Source organism: Enoplosus armatus, chromosome 7 (genome assembly GCF_043641665.1).
Source record: "Enoplosus armatus isolate fEnoArm2 chromosome 7, fEnoArm2.hap1, whole genome shotgun sequence".
NCBI lineage: Eukaryota > Metazoa > Chordata > Actinopteri > Centrarchiformes > Enoplosidae > Enoplosus > Enoplosus armatus.
In genome coordinates this window covers 18,899,801-18,914,847 of record NC_092186.1, presented here as the reverse complement: position 1 = coordinate 18,914,847, position 15,047 = coordinate 18,899,801, and the positions used below count along the sequence as shown (strand labels likewise).

Genomic DNA, 15,047 nt, shown 5'->3' with positions numbered 1-15,047 from the left:
ACACACACACACACACACACACACACACACACACACACACCAACTCTCTTGGGTTCTTATTATCCCAAAGCTGGAGCGTACCTTCAAAAAAGCCAGTTCATTAGTGATCCAGGGATGAGCTGGGCTCAGCTGGGGAAGCAGCCCTGCTATTGATAAGAGGACATGAAGCAGAAAGAACTACTGTCAAAAACACCAGCTCTGCGCTCCATCCCTTTGCTCCTCATTGTTTTGGAGTGGACATTCAACTAAAAATAATCATCATGTATAGGTATGGAACACCTATACATGATTGCAAGCCTTTTGTTTCAGAAACTCATATTGGACATAGTGACAAGAAGTTTGGGCAAGTTATATAGAAAGTGCTAACTAACTGGTTAGCAAGCAGGTTTGGTTTGTCAAGTGCCTTGCAGAAAATAAATCAATAAATATTGAGTTAATGCTAGAGCTTTACTCAAGTTGCCATGGAGCCCATACTTACATACATACTATACGAAAGATATGTCAAGCCATTAATCTCTCCTCCCTTAAAGGTTGCTACGGTGTAAAGCCAGACTCGGTTGGTGATTCCTGGATGTGCCGCAGGTGTGAAGCAGGAGCCTGGACAGTGGTGAGTAGCAGCACTACATTATGCAAACACCTCTTCAGCTATAGTTATTGATTATGTTCCCCAGCAGCTATTACAATACCAAACGAAGGTGTTGTCTTAATTGGCCAAGATATGAGAGCTCAGAAGATCTGTGTCACGTGTCTTCTGTTTCCTGCACTGCCTAAACTTAATCCTCATTTGCTTTCTGTTTTTCAGGAGTGTTGTCTCTGTAACTTGCGGGGAGGAGCTTTGAAGACTACCACAGATAACCGGTTAGTGGAAGATGTGTGGGTTTTAGAGTGGCGTGGCGTGTATTTTTTCACGTGTGCAAAATTTGCTAAGACTTCCACGAATAACAAAACCTCTAGGGGCATTTTAAAACGTCATTTACAAAGTTTACAATTTAAAAAACTGACTAAGACAAAATATTTAAAATTTTTATTGACTTTCCAGTTTCAGATGATTTCTCTGATGCAGCAAAATTGGTGTTGCACATTATACGTAAATATAAGTAAACCACATTATACGTAGGTTATAGGTAATATAAGATACTCACACATTTTCTAACAAATCTAGTTTTCAGATTATAGAAGCACAGAAAATGCAGAACACACAGTAACTGACCACAACATTCAGTGAAGTTATCAGCCTTCTCTCTTGGATCTTCAAAAGCCTGAAGTTTTTATGGTGTGTGTCTCTCTCTCTCTCTGTAACCAGGTGGGTCCATGTCATCTGTGCCATCGCTGTGGCTGAAGCTCGCTTTGTTAACGCCATTGAGAGGGAGCCGGTGGACGTCAGTGCGGTTCCAGAATCACGAAAGAATCTGGTAAGTCCAGGCAGAGACAAAGTAAAAGTTTATTTATCTCTCTCAAGGTATAGTGTGACGTTAGACGACAGGGTTCAACATTTAAACCTAAGCAAGACCTTCTTTACATTCACAATCTTCATCCTCTCTCTTTGAAGAAAGTTACTAACTGACTCACTGCAGCCATTTAATTGATTTAATTTCTTGTCTCATCGTCATAGAATTCTCTCTTCTTCAGGGATCTCCTTCTCTCACTCCTACGTCCTTTTCCTACATTTAAACAGATTCCTGTCTTTCCTGCTCACTGCTTCTGTGTCTTACCCTCCCTCCTTCCCTGGTGGATGGATAGATCGTGTTTTTGCAAGCTGTGGAGGACATGGGGTAAAACTTGTGCTGGGGGGAATGGCTGAATAATCAGCTGTCATTTCTCACTGCGCCAAATGAACTGAATCGATCCCATGGGCGGAAGGCAATTTCCCCATTGCTGCCGCGTCTTTGAACACAACTCGCCCCCTCCCTCCCTTCTTTCTCTCTATCCCTCCTTCCCACATTTCACATTTGAGCTTTCTTTAGTTGCATGCAGGTAAACAGTCCGTGTGGAGAGCAAAAGAGGCGGAATACATTGGTCGAAATGCAATCTTGGAACCCTAGAGTTTAGCTTTTTATTAGCTTTTTAAAATTTTATCTATATTAAAATCTTTGTCAGACGATAGCCGATGGGTTCCGAGATCGCTGAGACCCCCCCCCCCCCTTCCCCCTCCATTCACCTGATCCCACTTCACAGGCATCGGCATTGCTTACTGGTGCATTATCACAAATCTACAAATAATGTCATCTCTCTCTCTCCCCTTCTCTCGGAATAATCTATCAAAGAGAAGCTGGGTGACATTTGCATCCGAGTCAAAGCAGGTTTCCTCCATCTCTTCTTAAAAGGCCATGAGAAGAAGCTCTGCAGTCTAATGATTCGGATGACTGGGCTGATCAAATGTATGCACGTACCCATACAACCAGTTTAAATTGTACCATGTTCAGCAATCTGTGTTTTGTTTTTTTCTTCCTCCATCTTTGAACATTGGTTTTCAGGGACGGAGAGATTTTACACAAGCTGATTTTGTCTTAGTTGCTTCAGAATTTCTCAGGCACAGTAACTCTGCACATTCCTCAAAAGATATACCTTTACCCAAAGGTAGTGTTGCCTTTTGCACCTAGAGATGTTTTCTGCTCTTGTGAGAAAACAGCCTCAAGCTTGGAAAAGCAAGATGCTTAAATAAATCATCAGACAATCTTTAAAACTGTTTTCCAGCTACCATTCCAGGTCCATTCTCCTGTTACATGCAACAACACACAAACCAAAACAGCGATTTCATCAGTTAGTTATATCAACTACTGGCGTAATTGTGGAGTTTGCAGTGTACTTCAGAGGGTAGGTTTAGTGGGCATTGGCGTGCAATGTTTTTTTTTTAATGCTACCAGAGGCCAGGGCCCAAGTAAGTATATGAGATCGAATGTACATATGAAAACAGCAAGGTGGAATGAGGTATAAACAAACAAATGGACATACAGCTCATGTTTCTTAGTGCTGCATTTTTTTTTCATTCAGCTCTGGTGTCATGTCACCGCCTGCCTGTGATTTCAGCGGTGGGAAAAGTACACCAGCCGGTGAAAACGATAAACCATACCAGCCGGTGAAATATCACACAGCACAGCTCTGTTGAGAGCTGTTGTACATTTTTCCAGCACCAGCACGAAAATGAAGTATTGGCACTTTAATAAAGAATTTTTATTTTTTATTGATCGGCCACGCGCTGCGCTACAGCTGCTCGCAGTGTGATTTGTCAAAAGGAGGAAGATGGAGAAGGAAGGATGAGAGCGAGAGAGAGTGAGGTATTGGGAAGATATAGAGTGTGTGATGATACATAATAACAATAAAACAAGTTCACCCAAAGGTACCAGTCACATAAGATGAGACGGCTGTCAACGCTGTTGTGGTAATAGGTTGAGTCTGTATGTTAGATCGAAGCACGAGTTAAACATATATAATTCCACTCAATCAAATTTCTTTGTTGGCAGGTGATTTCATTTAATAGATAAATGTTTTCATTAGGAATTTGAAGGGAGATAATGTTTCTGAAACACACAGGTGTATTGAGAAGATAACTCAATTTGACGGGACAAATTCCCTCACATGCTGTTATTCTCTCTTATTGTTCCAACCCAGCTTTTCATCAATCCCCCCGTTGTTCCCTACGTTTTAACCGAATCGTGGGACAAATGAGGGATGGGGAAGGAAAGTGAAAAGACAAAGGGGGGTACACATGGAGGGTTGAAGGATTCAAAGTAAATTGAAAATGAAGAATGAAGGTTGTGGCTGGTACATGTCAAAGTGTCTCAGTAGACTGGGTTCCCGGCCAAAGGCAAAGATTTGATTGGCTGGTGCCTGGTGGTAATTTCACACTCAGGATGTTGGGATGGAATGAAGGGATTTGAAAATGAAAGTGCTCCAAGGGAGAAAAGCAAATTCCTTGTATGACTGAAAGAGTAGGAGTTGAACAAGTGATGCAAGACACCAAAACGGATGCAGGAAAAGAAAAAAAATGTTCAGGCTGCTTACTTATTTACAAAGTTGTTCTTTAAGAAAGTGTTGACATTTTCAGTGAAGGCTGGTAGAGAATCTCACCAGACTACCAACACTGACGATTGCACAAACATGTTATGGGCAGAACTGAAAACATCCATTCTATTTTTAATGAGTAGAAACCTGTTAGAGTACCAAACAGAATGAAAGGAGGAGAAAATGGTTACACTGTTTCCTGATTCCTCCATCATCTCTCTTTCATAAAATGCCCTGCAAGTCTTGCAATTTGAGTATGTGCCAGACAAGAAGAGGGAACTATAGTCCTTGTTTGAACCTTCTTAGTGTAGCAGGGTGGAGGTCAGGTACTAACACTCTTTACAAATAATTCAGCGATTGTTGAACAATTTGATGCTCATTCTGGTCAGATTTTTGACAATTATTTAACATCATCACTTTCAGACACCTTTTTTCTAAGCTTTTCATGGTTCTTATGAATATTATTAACATCAACAGCCTCAGTAGGACAGTGTGATGGTGTTAGAGCTTTCAGGACAGGAATAAAATCTCCACCGTGGCAACAGCAAGTCGACTGAAACACTAGACTGAAATATGTGCAGCAGGAGGTGTAGCCCCTGTTCCTTTAACCTTTACTGCCATTGAAAGAAACCAGAAGTTGCTAATTGCAACAGTCTGAACTATAGGACCATAATAACATTCCTGTGATCCTTGAATGTCATTGAAAGAGTGATAGGTGGTTTTTGCATGATGACAGAACATAACCACATTTTGTATTCTTTTGTATTCTTATTATTATTTCATATCAACTTTTATATCTTGTATGTATCTTTTATAAGTTTGTGTAACTGTTGGACCGTGGCTGTATTCCCTCCTGTTATGTAAAGGTATATAGGACGACTTGGAGGGTCCCAGGAACTGACAATCAACTTGTGGCCTGATTGATTTTAACTTTGTTGGATCCAAAAGGATCTCACCTTTCAAAGAGAAATAAGAATAAGCTGAGGAGGTCAGGGGGAATTTGTCTCCAACCTGGAACACCAACCAAAGTCTTTATTTTCTGTTTTCATTGTAGAAGTGTGTGTTCTGCCATGGCAAGAATGCCAACCAGAACCGCGGTGCCTGTATCCAGTGCTCATACGAAAACTGTGCCACCTCCTTCCACGTCACCTGTGCCCAAATCGCTGGAGTAGTCATGACGCCAGCCGACTGGCCCTATGTGGTGTCCGTTACCTGCCACAGGCATAAAAGGGCCACTCCAAAGGTAAAGTAAAAATCAAGATGAATAGTCAGCCGTTAAAGTGAGTTTTTTGTAAAAGTTAAAACCACAAAAGTTCATCTTTCAATATTTCAGATGTGACAGCAGGTTTGGTCAAAGTATAACTGAAATTTATTCAAAAAAATCTGAATTTGATTAAATTCTTTGCTGTTAGTCATGTTGTATGAGTAGGTGTAAGTAAAAATGGCTGTTGATTGTGCTGGCTTAAGAAAACTTAACATTGTTTGTTTTTGTTATGAAATTGCTCTGTGGATGTTGAGATTTTTTGTTGCAGAAGCATAAAAATTGGTGAAAGGGGTTAATGAGCAGAAGAGTCACTGGTTTTACTTAACACACCATTCTTGAACTTCTTGAGAGTAAACACAGATCACAAGCATCTGACTGTAGAAACCCTTAAGAACACAATTACTCAGAAACCACAGAAAGTTTCCCTTCACAGAGTACATGATTTGAATGCATTTTAGAGCCCCTCCCTACATGGTCATGTTTTGTGTTAATGCAAGCTTGAGTCCCTCTTCTTACATTTGGCTTTTGATCCAGACTGTATTTTTCTCCAGAAACAGAAACTATCTGTACAACTGCTCATTGTAATACGGGCTGGTTGAACACACACAGACTGTAGTGAGGCTTGAAACCTCAAATTCTCTGTCTGGGTTTTTCTCCCTCCAGCCTCGGACAGCACCCAAAGGCCCACAGAGTCTGAACCTGGGCCAGAAGGTGATTGGTCGCAACAGCGACGGCTGGTACTACCACTGCACCATCATCGGCATGGCAACACAGAATTTCTACGAGGTCAACTTTGACGACGGCTCATATTGTGACAACCTGCACCCAGAAAACATATTAGTGAGTGTACTTACCTGTAGACACCTACCTCCGTGCAATTTATAGAGATAACTTCAACAAAATGAATTCCCTTTTTTAAAGCTAGGATGAAATATATATATATACACATACTTTGCAGCTGGAGCATCTTTGTAAATGAAAATATAATGACTAAATGTAACTTCAGATACCCTTTAATGACTCACTGGCATATGTTAGCAACTTTAAAATCCTCAAAGGATCAAGTTCACTCATAGAGAAGAGGTTGAACTAAAAATATATGTAAGAACTGTATGAAGTAATTAAATTAATCTTACTTGTTACATTCCTGATCTCTTAATTGTCATTTTTCGGTCATTCTTCTCTCTGTCTCCTCCACATTCTCTATTCCTCTCCTCTTCTTCCTCTTGGTCCACATCCTGTTTCTCTTCCTTCCTTCAGAGCCATGACTGCCTGCGTACTGGTCCTCCTGAGGTGGGGGAGTTGCTTGTGGTCAGCACGCTCGAGGGTCAGGTCCTCAGCGCTTCCTTTGTCAGACACCACACCCACAAGTTCTACCAGGTGAGGAAAAAGCACCACTATTTACATATTCGCCTCGTGCATTTACCGTCACACCTGCTAAAATATCTGAGATCAAAACTGAATCTCTGAACAGACTGGATGAAATCTGTAGGAAAAAGGAACAAAAAAAATTACATCAGTTTAGATTTCTTAATCACACAATTCACACGTAAATGTACATAAAAACAAAAGGAAAAGAAAAGAATCCACCAGAGAAACTGCTGTTCAGTAGTCTCTGAGCAATGTTTGTTATTCCCAGCTGCAGTGTGTGCATGCATTTAACCTTGCCAAGTCAAATGTAACCGTAAAAAAACATAAAATACTAATTCTAAATAGAGTCTTACTTAAAGGTGTCGTGCAGAAAATTATGTTCGGCGAGTATTCTGTGAGCAACGGCATCATTTACACATATCGTCTGATGCTCTTCTACAGAGTTGACTTGAAGCGATTGAACCCGTGAACTTTTAGTAACAGGGTGTTCTGTCTAATTGCTTAGCCACCCTCTTGGTCTGGTTCCCCGTTCTGGTATTTATCAATGCGTGAAAATCTCTGCTGCCCTTGTAGATTATGGTGGAGCATTTTTTGATACAGTGCATTAAAACAAAGTGGAGAGATTTAGCATCGCTGGCGCATGCTAGGGAATTTATGGGGCAAATATGCAGAGTGCTTACAGAGTGGAAAATGCAGGATTGAAGAAGATGATTCTGGGACTGGTGTCAGGGGAGGCCATCTTGAAAGTCACTTATATACATAGATACAAGAATGCATTAGCAGACAAGGTTAAGTGAGGTTGTTAAGCTTAGATCTTGTCATGACGCTGGTTTTGTGAGCAAATCTCAAGTCAAGTCTTTTTCTGACACACACACAGAACAGAGATAGAGTTTATGGAGACTGCATCATAACCCAAATATCAGTTGCTGAACAAGCTGTTGAACCCCGTCTGGCTCATGCAGTCAGACTTATATATACTTATAATACTATATTGTGTAATATATTGAACCAGCTGCCCAGAGTGTTTTTTGTATTCAGTATGCAGGAGAGCTTAGAAAGACATGTTTAGTTTCTCGTTCTTGTCTTTCTCTGCTCCCTTCGTGTCCCTGTGTAGCCTGCTGGCTGCAGTGCTGAGAGTCCTGTTACGGAAGAGGAGCCCTGTTACAATGAATTTAAAACAAGCCTCCAGCTAGTCACCGTGTCCGAGCCACAACCCTGACCTTGTCCTTTTTTTTATGTTTAAAACACTTAGCTGAGGCTCTCATCCAGTCAGTGAGCGGCTTGGGGGTTCAGTGCCATGGTCAAGGACGTTTTGACAGAATACATGGTTGTTGATAGAACCATTTGTAATGGCGGAGATCCCGTCTGTGACTTTCTGGGTACAAGTTTGGATTTTTGCTGCTCTTTTCTTCACTACCCTCTGATGCATCTCTTCTCCATGTGCGGCCAACTGTGCTCTCTGCTCACAGGAAATGTTAGTTTATTAATCCAAAGTTTCATTATGTCTGCCCAGGTTGAGTTTCAGGACCAGAGTCAGCTGATGCTAAAACACTCTGAGATCCATCAGCTGGACCAGGAACTGCCCAAGAGGGTCCGAGCCAGACTGGTGAGTATATTACTGAAATCCTGTACACACACACACACACACACACACACACACACACACACACACACACACACACCATAATTAGGGCACTCAGTCTTGATGTAATGATAAATAAGAGGAGGACAGTTCCTTGTTTGGCATATATTTGATTTGATACACACAGTAGATTTTAGAATTGGTTAGAGGCAAATATGAGATAAGAAAGGGCAGCCCAACAATAGCTTGTATTGTTCAATAAAAAATAAAAAAAACACTAAAGTATTTGCAGATAAAACAACCAACGCTTTGCAGCCCACAGAGGATAAAGGCCTGCATGTGGGCCAACATGTGTAGGTTGTTAGTTTGAATAAATGTGTCTGTTTTATCTGGTAAGAAAAAGGTGTGCTGATGTACCTCTGAAATGTCAGCGAAGCTTCCATGAATATTTGTGTCAGCAGAAGACGTTGACTTTTAATTTATTGATCAATTTTGAAGACACATCTCACACCACAGATTTCGCAGATTATATCTGTAAACCTTCCTCCACTGTAAAACAGATCATGTACTCTAATCTTGCTGAAAAATCATTTAAAAAAACAAAGACTGGGAAGTTCTTTGGATGCAGAGATGCTGCTGGCAGTAACTGTGTAACCGGTATAACCAAGCTGAAGTCATTAGAAAAGAGTGAAATAACCACTAACTTGTTCTGAGTGATGGATTGAGTTTGAGTCGACATGTTTTTTCTTCAACATAACTTGTTAGTATTAAAATAATACCACACTTAACTGTAAATTGAGCTCCCATTGGCTTCTGGCAAGCTCCACTAGGAATGAAACTATGATCACACACCAGCAGTTGGGTTGTAAATGTGAAACATGTTTGATTTTGGGAAGGGCTACCCCAAAGGCTTCGAACATCCCCCAGTGTTTCTGATCTGTTTGTTTTCACAAAATGCAAATATTAACAGTGGATGCATTTTCACACTCTGAATTCAGACACTCAAGTAAAATGGCGGACAGTAAATGTAGTGCACTATATAGCAAATAGGGAGTGATTTCGGACACTTCTGATAATCCCCATGTCTCCTCAGTCTCAGTCAGTACCTGTCTGTTTTCAGGCCATACCTGTCCAAACGGAGGAGGTTTCCTCAGCAGATGAAGCCCAAGCAGCCAAACGCCGCCGCCTGCCCTCAGGCTCAGCCCTGCCAACTGATACCCCCATGGAGACTAGCAGTAAGGCCGCCTGCCCTCTAACTACAGCCCCGGTAGCAGCACCAGCAGCAAACCATCACAGTATTAGTACACAGCTGACCTCACAACCTCTGTCACAGCCCACCACGACCCCACAGGATGCCCCCGCCCCAACAAATGGTATTCAGATGGACGCTGAGACCCCAATGGACGCGAGCTCCGCCCTCACCAACGTTCTAACGGAGTCAACCCTGGCCTCGGACCCCACGCTGACTCCGCAGTCGACCCCTTTTCAGTCGACATTGAACTCTGACCCCCTCCTGTCTGCCCCGTCCCCTCCCCCGCCGCTTCAGCACATGTCCGACAGCTACATGCCGAGCAGCGGCTACGTTTCCTACATGGAGACCCTCCTCCATTCACATTTCCCTCAGGACGATGGCCCCGGACCTCTGTATTAAAAACTGACTCCACTATATTATTACTCGGCCAGTGGAGGCTGAGCCAATAGGAAGTAAGCTAATGGAGGTAGAGTCTACTGAGTGCTGTATTAATGGACAAAAACATTTCCTCCACCGGCTCTGAGAGCTCAGGGCAGGAGCAGGAAAAGACACGGACACACAAGCACTCTTTTAATGCATGTTACTTTTCTATTTTTGAGTTAATGTATTTGCAGTGGTGCTTTAGCCTGCTCTGAAGCAGCAGCTAAAAAAGGAAAAGGCTTTTTTATTTTTAATAATATTATTATTTTTTTGTTGTTTTTTTAGGCCTTTTTGCTCTTTTCTGTTTTTGGTCGGCTGCTGTGCTTTTCTCCTCCATCTTAATATGAATACGTCTCTGGGTGGTATCAACTCCATACCTCGTTGCATTAATTCAATGACAGCACACTCCCATCTTCTTTGTACAGGAAGCTAATTACTAAGACTGCCTCACATCATTGAGGCCCCGGTGGACATCACTTCTTCTTTTTTCTTTTTTAAATCAAATAACCAGCAACAAAATATCTATTTTTCAATTCAGCCACTCGTGGCTTTGAAACTGGTGGAACTAAAGTGTCATGCTGTCCATCTACAGGATATTTTCAGTAAGGTGTTTTATTGTCACATTGCAAGAGGTAAATGGGGGAATGGGGTAAAAAAAAATGTATTGTAGGGGGAAACCAGTATTTAAATGTCTTAGTCAAATATTGAAAGAATTATTTGTAATAGAAGAAACCTGTTGAATGCAAACACTAGTAGATTTGTCTGCAGGATGCATTGAATTTTTGTGAAGATGTGTCACAGTAGTTAACAGATGAGACCTTTTTATGTATTGACGTCATTCAAACAGTCATTTGGCGGCTCCACTTTTCACATCCAAAACGTCTCAGGGTTCCTACATGTGGAAAATAAATTCAGTTTCAAAACATCCAAGTCTTCACACCGTTAAGGAAGAACAGAACAGCCCAGAAAGCTGCCTCAGTCATAATTGGCACATGGATATCTGTCGCTTACGTTGTCATATTTGCTCCTGTCAACAGTTTGTCTGCTACACTGACTGATATCTAACTTTCATATTTCTCTTATTGGCACATGAACTGGCCAAAACTATGAAGTCTGAAAGTCTCCTAAAGGATAGAAGCCTGGAAAATGTCTGACACTTGGAAAAAGGAAAATAGTAATGTAGGAACCCTAAAATCTGGAAATATTTTGTACCATTCTTGGTTGAAAGTATGTATAAATCAATATTGTATATTAATAATGTTGTCTGTTTTTTCTATTACTGTGTCCTTTCTATGTTCATTTTCTGAATTGAATTCACAAACTGGGCCAATCTAAAATATGAATACCTTTTATTTTTGACAGATTTTCACAGGTATATTACTCAGTTTGTACTGGTGAATACGTCTTTCTTTTCCTGGCCATTTTGTGCTACAGAGGTGCTACAGAGATATTAAACTACTGATGGACTGAGTTTCCCAACACTGTCACCTTGTACATACCGCAGGCCTTGTGTATTGTGAATCAAATTTGTAAATGTCACACATATACCTTTCTTTCCCTTTTTTCCCCCCCTGTCATCACAACTGAAATGTTGGAACACACCTGCGTTCCTGTATCAAATGATATCCGGCAAGAAAATCTTGTTTCATAGGGATTAAAGTGGGTTGCTAGTCGCCATTTCTTCTGTGTTTTGTGTGTTCAGTTGCCCAGAGATTCAAAAAAAAGTTACAATACGAACTATGGGAAGAAAATGAAAAGGCCTCCTCAGTATCTACTAACACCGTCTGATTGTTAGATATCATGTCGAGGGATGGATGCTGTGGATAAAAACTTTATATGTAAATTTATATAGTAATATAGTCCACTTTCTTAGAACTCAATTCTCAGTTATTGATAAACTAATCCAGTGAATTAAATAACTGACAAATCAAGGTGCTTCATCACATTGATGTAACAATCCTGTAAATCCAATTACGGCATTGTTCATTCATTTGCAGCATCATCCACAAAGGCCTAATGCAAGCAAAGATATTAAAAGAGATGGCTTTGGTGGTATAGAATGTCCAAAGATAAAAATAATCCACCTAATAACATTTAACGCTCACTATTCAACACGTTAGGGTTAGTTCACCTCTGGACAGGGCCAGGTGAGCTGTTTTCTCCTCCTTTCTCCATTCAGTCTTTATGCTAAGCTATTTGTGTCCTTACTGTAGTTTCATATTTACAGGACAAATATGACAGCTGTCAATCTTCTAATCAAACCCTCGGCAAAAAAGTCAATAAGCGTATTTGCCAATTTGTGTAACTATTCCTTTAAAAATGTCTTTGTGGAATTTGTAATCCAAATTCTGCCCTCTCCTACACATTCAGTTCGGACGTGTTTGTTGTGAACACACTCTTTCTGAAGTGCAAATGTCTGTTTGTAGTGGAGTGTGTCAGCAGACCTGCATGAATAATGTTTAAAGAATAAGAGGCAGGACATTTACGGGGGAAAGTAAAGGAAGCCAACAGTAAGCATGTGACCTATCATAAATAATACGCTCCTTATGTCCAATATCGCATGTTAACTTGGAGTGAAGAGTCGAGGAATAAAATCTTAAATTAATATTAATATTTTTGAAAGTTTCAGATTAAGTCTTCAGAGATTCAAGTCTTCATGTCTGGAATATAAAATATGTGAGACACTGAAGTTCAAATACAGAAGTCCCACCAATATTCTTACTTTAACTTGAACCATTAAAACCAACTCTGATACAAACCTTCACATAACTATATCAACTGTATACTCACCCTTATACCGAACATAACATTAGGAGGGCCAATCATAGTGCCTGCGAGGGGATCCATCATTTTGCATCTCACAGAAAATAGTACCAGCATGACATTTACTTTACATTGTTGAAATGCTTTTCCCTTAAGGCCTTGGGGGAAATGTAATTCTTTTCTATTTATTCATTTAGTAATGGTGAAATTTAATTAAGGCCACCAGGGTTGCTGCGGGTCTGTGGTGTGTAATCTCCTTTTTAAAGACCTGATCCTCCGCTATCCGCTCAGACGAAGAGATTTTAAGTGTATTTTCAATAATTGGCAGTGCAAACAGCAGCACTGCTGTTTATTCGTCACTGCAGTGTCTCGTTGACAGGAATTCTGGATTTGCACATTAAGCACACAGCAGGGAAGTATGTTTTTGTGCTTCTTCGCTGGGCTCGTTGCACAAGTTATTTTTAGATGGTATAATTAGCAGGAACCACCATCCAGACCAGCTGAAGCTCCATCCAAATAAATTCTTCGTTTTATATCTTTGGAAACTGAATAAAATGACCCTGTGAAGGAACTGTACTCATATTTTCATGGGACTGTGGATGAGAGGTACATTTATCTAGTAATTATTTAATTATTTGTTTTCTTGTATTTATGGGGAGAGATTATGCATATCTCCCTCACAGTGACTCACCATGATGGATATGTAACCGTATTCAATAGATTTTTTTCTGCTTCATTTTGCACCAGTACACATGGGTAGATCAAAAAAATGTTTTATTCCAAATCCTGAATACATGGTGGAAATGCTTAAACAAGCACAAAACAAGCCGTAAACACAACACTGACATATTACCTTTTATGTTGATATGGTGAACCTGTTAGCAAACTGTTGCTTATTCACACATTCAGCAGATGCAGAGTAACAAGTCCAATATTACTTCTCTGTTTAGCTCGATTTGTGGTCTCCACCAACTCTGGCTCATAATAGAAATATCTGGCTCATAAGCTGCTAAATGTTCACCAACTAGTCGCTAACTTTGTCTGTCTGCTGTTAGGTGCTGAGCAGGTGTACAGTGTTAAAGTGTTTACATGCGTACTTCCCCTCTACACGCCTTCAGCCTGCTATGGGTTAGCAAATGTCCTCACACAGGTTGACATGTCTTTTAGCTGTAATGTACTCAAAATTCAACAGTATTGTGGGCTGTGTTGGTTCTGGGGCCTGTTTCATAAATAGCGATTTGCAGCCACTGCTGACCAGATGGTGGCAGCGTGACTATTCTTTATAGATCATAAAATTGCAATGTAAATATATTTTCCAGTCCTACGAGGTTCTCACTAGTTCGTGAATGGGTCGCAAGTACTTATGGCATTTATTTTTATTAGTGAAACAAGAGGAAATGATCTCATTGCAAATCGCAGCTTGCAATTTGGTAAAACTGGCCCTTGTCTATTTCCTGTTAGAGCATGTGTAGATTTCTCTTCTGCTACAAATCCATCCTAGAAGTAGTAGTTTGAGTGCACTGGTGCAAAATGCGACATCCTTGTTCTTTGATTCTGAGGAACTGACACCAAAACTTTTTTAACAATTTTCACCATTGTTTTAGATTGTTTTAGATGGTGTCAAACTACATCGCAGCTGTTGGAAAAGAAAATGACGTCACATCATCCACCTTTGCCACAGGATAAAAATACACCACTAACATCAGCAGCAGTGTTTTCTTCCTTCATGTCCTCATACTAACAGGATTCACTTTGACTCTTCAGTGTTAAGAGCTTCTAAATTTGGACGAAGCCCAACGAGAAGAGGCTAGAAGTTGAGAGAGAGAGAGAGAGAGAGAGAGAGAGAGAGAGAAGGTCACTGAAAGACAGGAAATCTGTGTCTTATGGACAAATCGTTAATGTGCTCACACACACGACCACTACTAGCTGTGCATATGCCAAGGCTGCATTGCCCTCGCTGGATCAGGGTTGGCCATTAACATTCTGAAGTGCCCGCTGTGTCTTTGCAGAGGAACTGGGGATGTGCCAGCTTGGCAATTACTTTAACAACTCCAGAGTTTGATTTCTTTATTCAGTTGAACCCAGCCAGGGGTAAAACTAAGGAGACACGTGAGGAAGAGGACTCCAAAAAAGGAAAAAGTTTAGGTTGACCTAACTGTAGTTTAGTTGGGAAAGGAACAGGAGACTTGTGGCATTTTAATAATATCTAGCAATATAACCAAGAGGGTTTTACAACAGCATGTGTCCTTGCGGCTTTGGAGACCACTCACAAACATCTGTAAGTTCAAAGTTCCTGACAGCCGGTGTGAGTCTGCCTCCACCAGCACGTCCTTGAGGCGTGACACTGAAACCTCTAACCTGCTGGATGACTATCAGACAGCTGAATGGCTCAC

The 15,047-nt window shown here is 40.8% G+C and overlaps 1 protein-coding gene across 1 annotated transcript in view; it reads left to right on the top strand.

Moving 5' to 3' along the window:
- kdm4b (lysine (K)-specific demethylase 4B) overlaps positions 1 to 11,568 on the top strand; it is a 43,356-nt gene extending 31,788 nt beyond the window's left edge. The window contains exons 15-22 of the mRNA XM_070908294.1: positions 531 to 607; positions 803 to 858; positions 1,304 to 1,412; positions 5,057 to 5,245; positions 5,930 to 6,106; positions 6,527 to 6,646; positions 8,151 to 8,243; positions 9,340 to 11,568. Of these exons, the coding sequence (XP_070764395.1) occupies positions 531 to 607; positions 803 to 858; positions 1,304 to 1,412; positions 5,057 to 5,245; positions 5,930 to 6,106; positions 6,527 to 6,646; positions 8,151 to 8,243; positions 9,340 to 9,870 (1,352 nt within the window). The 3' untranslated portion in view covers positions 9,871 to 11,568. The remainder of the gene's footprint in view (positions 1 to 530; positions 608 to 802; positions 859 to 1,303; positions 1,413 to 5,056; positions 5,246 to 5,929; positions 6,107 to 6,526; positions 6,647 to 8,150; positions 8,244 to 9,339) is intronic.
- The last annotated feature ends 3,479 nt before the right edge of the window (positions 11,569 to 15,047 follow it).